The 5,644-nt window shown below is 44.8% G+C and overlaps 1 protein-coding gene across 1 annotated transcript in view; it reads left to right on the plus strand.

Moving 5' to 3' along the window:
- dlc (deltaC) overlaps positions 1–2,735 on the plus strand; it is a 6,409-nt gene extending 3,674 nt beyond the window's left edge. The window contains exons 8-10 of the mRNA XM_008309574.2: positions 488–1,223; positions 1,326–1,422; positions 1,535–2,735. Coding sequence (XP_008307796.2) covers positions 488–1,223; positions 1,326–1,422; positions 1,535–1,540 — 839 coding nt within the window. The 3' untranslated portion in view covers positions 1,541–2,735. The remainder of the gene's footprint in view (positions 1–487; positions 1,224–1,325; positions 1,423–1,534) is intronic.
- Positions 2,736–5,644: the final 2,909 nt, after the last annotated feature.

Below are 5,644 nucleotides of genomic sequence, written 5' to 3' on the forward strand. Positions count from 1 at the left end.
GTTTACAGTTCACAGCTGCCGAACACGACCAAATAAGGAGCGACTTTTTTCAAAGCCTGTTTTCACAGTGTTTATGAGCCGTAGTCTGACTGTTAAACAACTTCACAGCTCCAGTTTAAATGTCCTCAGGTCATCTGTCCTCGCTCTCCTCACTGCCTCCTTCAGGCTGCTGCAGAGCATAAAATGTCTCTAGAGGATATTAGGGACTATAATATGTCTTCTGATAAAAAGCATCTGCTGTAATAAACAAGATGCTGTTTTCACCCCTCACTCCCTGTCCTCCCCACAGTCTTGTCTCTGCTCAGAGTCTTTGTTATCAGCTCTGTCTTCTTCACTTCTCTCCACCATTCAGACGTGTTGACAGCTTAGGATTAGCGAAGGTTTTGCGTGTGTAGGCATCTCCTCCAGGTTGTCAGAGTTGAACCAAACACACACCACCGACCGGTTGACTGACTCTCATGCTCATATTTATCTTCTATCTCTGCAGGAGCTCAGTGCGTGGACCTGGGTCAACGGGTCACGTGCCGCTGTCGTCCGGGCTTCTCCGGACCTCGCTGTGAGATCAACGTCGACGACTGTGCCAGCAACCCCTGTCGTAACGGCGGCACCTGCGTGGATGGTGTTAACGACTTCACCTGCACGTGCACGCTGGGCTTCACGGGTAAAGACTGCTCGGTGCGGGACAGCCCGTGTGACCACTTCCCCTGTGAAAACGGAGGCACGTGTTTCACCCACTTCACCGGCCCTGTGTGTCAGTGTCCTCTGGGCTTCATGGGGGCACGGTGCGAGTATCCGGTGAAGGTCATGCCCACGACCAAACCTCTGTCCCAGGCCGATCAGTCTCCGGCGCTCATTGCGGCCATTGTCCTCGGCCTAGTGACGCTGACTCTGCTGCTCTGCGCTGCCGTCTTCATTGTGCGTCAGCTCCGTCGTGGCAGAGAGCTGAGGTCCATCACCACATCAGTCAAGAATGACCTGGAGGCAGTAAATAACCGCAACGCAGTGATCGGCGGCGGGGGACCTAACAATGGCTGCCTCCCAGGAGCAGCAGTCAGTCTGAGGGAGAAGGAGGTCTTCCTCATGAGTGGAGGACAACTGAAGGTGTCCAACAAAGACGCAGCACTGGTGGAGAAGGGCAGCAACATGTCCATCTTCAAAAACAAAATGGCCGACTGTAACCTCGTGAACGAAGAGCAGCACAAGACCAAGAGCAAGTTTGACCTGTAAGAAGTGACTTCATTCTGATGGATCTGTGTGTGTGTGTGTGTGTGCTGCTGCCTGTGTACTGAGCCTCGTCTAACTTCCTGTCTTTCTCTCCACAACAGTAAAACGTGCGACTCCCCCATCGCTGTGAAGGACAGTCGGTATTGTCCTGTGTTCATCATCCCAGAACAGATGGAACAGTGTGTGTTTGCCACTGAGGTGAGGACAAACTCCTTCAAAGTTTTTTGTTTTTTTTTAATAATAAATAAACCGTGTTCTTCCTCTCGTACGCTGATGACTAACCTCTAACCTTTGTTTGTCTTCTCCTCAGGTATGACCTCCAACAGTAGTGGATCAAAGCTGTGGTGCTGAAGCGTTGACTGTCCAAGACAGTTGACCCAGAGGGACTTATTGACACATATTATTATTATTATTTAATATTTATTACCATATCTCTGTGGAGAAGAAGACGAAGGACGACTTTTTCTTCTTCGCTTCAACACTGATTGTGAGTGGAATGAAAATTTGTGGCGTGAAGAAGGATGAGAAGAGGAAAGACTGAATGTCCAGCATCATTTGCACATTTTTTAATTTTTTTTTTACTTAATTCCTATCATTTATGTATGATGTCATTAGTTTGTATACAACTGGTTCTGGGATCAAACATGAAAAGACTTTGATTCTCCACCAGTTTTAAAAGAGCGGTGCCTTACGCTTCCTACCTATCACCAGAGCAGCCGTTTCCTGTATCACACCATTTAGTCAGACTGTCAAAGTTGTGGGTCTGGATGACAGAACTTTGTTTTTGTTCAGCCCACCTGATCATTTTTATACCAAAAGCCTTTCTATCGTTGCTGTTGTCCCAGCTGCCGGACAGTTCTGCAGAATGTAAGCGTAACAATCATCATCAAGTGCCTCCACCTGTGGAACCACGTCGACGCCTGCGCGTCATATTCTGACCTGGTTTTCAGAGCCAGTCCTGACCCTGAGCAGCAGTCCAGATGCTGGACGAGGCTTGAAGAGAACCAGGAGAATTTAAGGCCCAGTTTCCAATCGTGTTTTGCTAAATGTTTCACCTTATGAACAGAAAACCTGCTGCTGGACTGGATCCACAGTAACAATCAGTTCCTGTTACTTTCTTCTTCTTGAACTTTCCTAGAATCAAAGTACTGCAAACCTTTGATGTACTGCCTTGTCAAACACTGTGGGAAAGAAGGAGAGCAGGAACATGTGGACCCGACCACTGATGGACTCACAGAGAAGAGTCTAGATTGATTCATTTGATCCAAAAATAAGTGTTTTCCTGTTTTTACGTTGCTCTGTCCTTTGTCCCATCTCTGTCTCTGTCCTGTCTTTGTTAAGTTAAGTATTGAGAATGCAATGTGTACATAAACTCCAGTGGATGGTTTACCTATTTAATATGACCTTTGTAAATAGTTCTATATTTATAAAAGAGAATTGTATATGTGCCTATGTTAATGTATCTAATGAAAGAAATATATTTTTCATAAATAAATATCAAAAGTACACTAGTCTGACTACAGTATGATTCATTTGACAAACATTTTTGACTGTTTTGGACACCATGGTTAGCCATCTTTGTTCATGTCCAAAATGTCCCCCCGCCGCCCTTTTCTCGTGTCCTTTCAGTTTTTAGTTTCACTGTTAATCAATACCGGCGTCTCCATGTTAATGAGTAGCTGCTGCCACGTGTCCAACAGCCAAACAACCCCCCGTGTCCCCCATGTCCCTCTCCCCCAGACACACACAAACAGGAGCAGGAGTGGGACTAGAGCTCCTTAGGTACACTCTTTTCACTTCTGATTGGCTCATAGCAGGATGAGTCAAGGTCAAAGTTCAGTTATTGCTCTTGATGTTGGTGCCAGTATAAGTACAGAGGGGGGGGCGGGGGGGGGCCCCAGCTCCACTCCCTCCCTCTCTCCCCCTAGTGTCTGCTCTTTTCATAGAACACAGATGTTGTGTTGAACATTTTTACATTACATTTTAGAACAACTTATTCTGAAGGGACCGACAGTTAACAACAACAACCACAACAACAACCACAACAACAACCACAACAACAACAACAACAACAACCGCAACAACAACAACAATGATTTGTGGCTCAAACCTGTAAATGTGACTTCTGGGACAGAGGAATGAGTGGGAACACACACGGCAGAAACTAAACACATGACACCTGTCATGACTCCATCACCATCTCTGACCTCCGACCTTCCCTCCTCTCTCTCTCTCTCTCTGTCCCAGCTTGTTTTGAATACAAAGTCTGTCTCCACTCAGTGCTACATCTGTGTGTGTGTGTGTGTGTGTGTGTGTAAGACTCTTGTAAGAGGAAAACAGGAACAGGAAGGATAAAGGTGAGGACATGAATCAAATCCTTTCTCATGCCTTCCTGTTCTGGCTCTACTTTCTCTCCACTCCCCCCCATCCACCCGCTCCCTCACACACACACATACACATGCGTGTCCCAGGGCTGCCCACTTGTGATTGGTTTCTCATCTGTGTCTCACCTTCTCTCTCAGAGTTGTGATTAAATCCCAGACAGACGGTGAAGAAACACAGATTTGAGCGTCACGTGTTCGGCACTGATGGAGCTGCCTTAGATTTTTACCTCCGTCACAAGAGAGAAAAATCAGCTGCTGTGACCTGGGGAGGTCAGAGGTCGTCCAGGGAGGAAGTGAGAGTGGAAGAGAAAGGTCAGAAAGTTCAAAGTAAAGAGACAGAGGAGGAATGTGGCTGAGAACGTCTTCTCCAGAGTTACTGACATCTAATCAACACTCAGCCTTTATTCCCTTCATTTTTAAACACTCTTCCAGATCACAGTCCACACAGACAACAGGAGTGTAAATGTTCTTAAATCACACTGCTTTCAGGGCTGTTTTAACGAATGCTGCTAACGGTGATTACAAATGTAAAAGTGTTATTCTGTGACTCATTTCATGGTCAATCTGCTCCTGTGTCCATACAAACGAAAAAGATTCTCTTTGGTGTTGATTGAGTTTTCCATGTTTGCTAACACCTCAGGCTAACCTTTATGTTGTTTTTTCTACAGTATTAATTTCATTTAAATGTTACTGTCTGGTTAAGTTAAGGTTAGGTTTATTAATATTGGTCTTCTTATTTCTGAGTTGAGACTATTTTAACCGTGTGTGTGTGTGTGTGTGTGTGTGTGATCAGACAGGTGTTGCAGTGTCTGTTAGACTCATCATCACCGCGGTAATGCCGTCCTGGTCGTCACGCCAACTCATCCTCCTGAGGATATTCCCACGATGGATAAGGTTGGAGGTCAGCGCCTCAGAGGATGGTGGGAAATACACGACAAGTGAGCTGTTCTCTGTACCTCAGGCCAGATTTTAGTCTCATTCACAATTTCAGGTTTTTCATTTGTGTAAAAACAGTAATTTCACAAAACAGACGAAGAAGGATGTGACTGAGCAGTGTTTTATTTAAAATGTAATACAACTTTAAACAAAATTAAATACATTGTTAATGTTACATCTTTAATTTTACAACAATGTTTATCAGTAGCAGAAAGTTTAATTTTTGGCTGTAGTAAATAAAACCCCTCACAGCCTTCACTTTGAACATTTTCAGAAACATAAGGTCTCCACCAAGAACACAGTGACTACTTCAGCCCTTTTCAGTGATGTAGTCTGTGTGAAGTAGTTCGTTTTTTATTGATGAAGGGTTTTTTTTTTAATCACGCACATTATGTCTAACCTAAACAAATCAGACAGTTTGATAAAACTGGTTTCTTGTTGATCACACACAGAAACCTGATGAGCCATCATCGTAAATATATGTTTTTTTTATTTTAACTTGTGAGATAAACAGGAGAAAATGTCCCACAGAGTGTAATGTGAGTCACCAGTGAAGCTGCAGACACAGAAAAATTTACAACCGGCAATCCATCAATTAGAGTGTGGGAACTGGAGGGACAGGGAGACACGGGTGTCCGTGTCCACGGGGAGCACTCGGAGCAGCCCACGTTCACTTCACGTGTTCGGCGACTTCCGTACACATCTTCCGCAAGTCTTCAGTATTGTTTTCGCGTTATCTACGTGGTTTTCTCTCCATTTTGCACATTGTTCTCCATAATAGTGATGAGTCCTAATAGAGTGAGTGGTAAGGATGGCAGTGAGTCCATAAATATGAGCGTGGTGTATGGTGTACGCATGTACGCGATATGTTGAGTTACCTTTAAGTTTATGTAAGTTACGTAGTGTCCGTGTAAGGTACGGTACGGTACCCCCCCTCATGCTAAGGTAAGAACTCGTAATTAAAACCATCGCGTTACGAGCTCGGTCCTGGAACGGATTATGCTCGTATCTCGAGGTTCCGCTGTATCAGTAAAATATTTTCTTATCTGAGATTTTGAACTATTTCCCCATGTCCCCTGTGAGTCTCAGTGTTGTTAGGA

The sequence above is a fragment of the Cynoglossus semilaevis genome, chromosome 4 (genome assembly GCF_000523025.1).
Source record: "Cynoglossus semilaevis isolate Cse_v1.0 chromosome 4, Cse_v1.0, whole genome shotgun sequence".
In the NCBI taxonomy this organism is placed as follows: Eukaryota; Metazoa; Chordata; class Actinopteri; order Pleuronectiformes; family Cynoglossidae; genus Cynoglossus; species Cynoglossus semilaevis.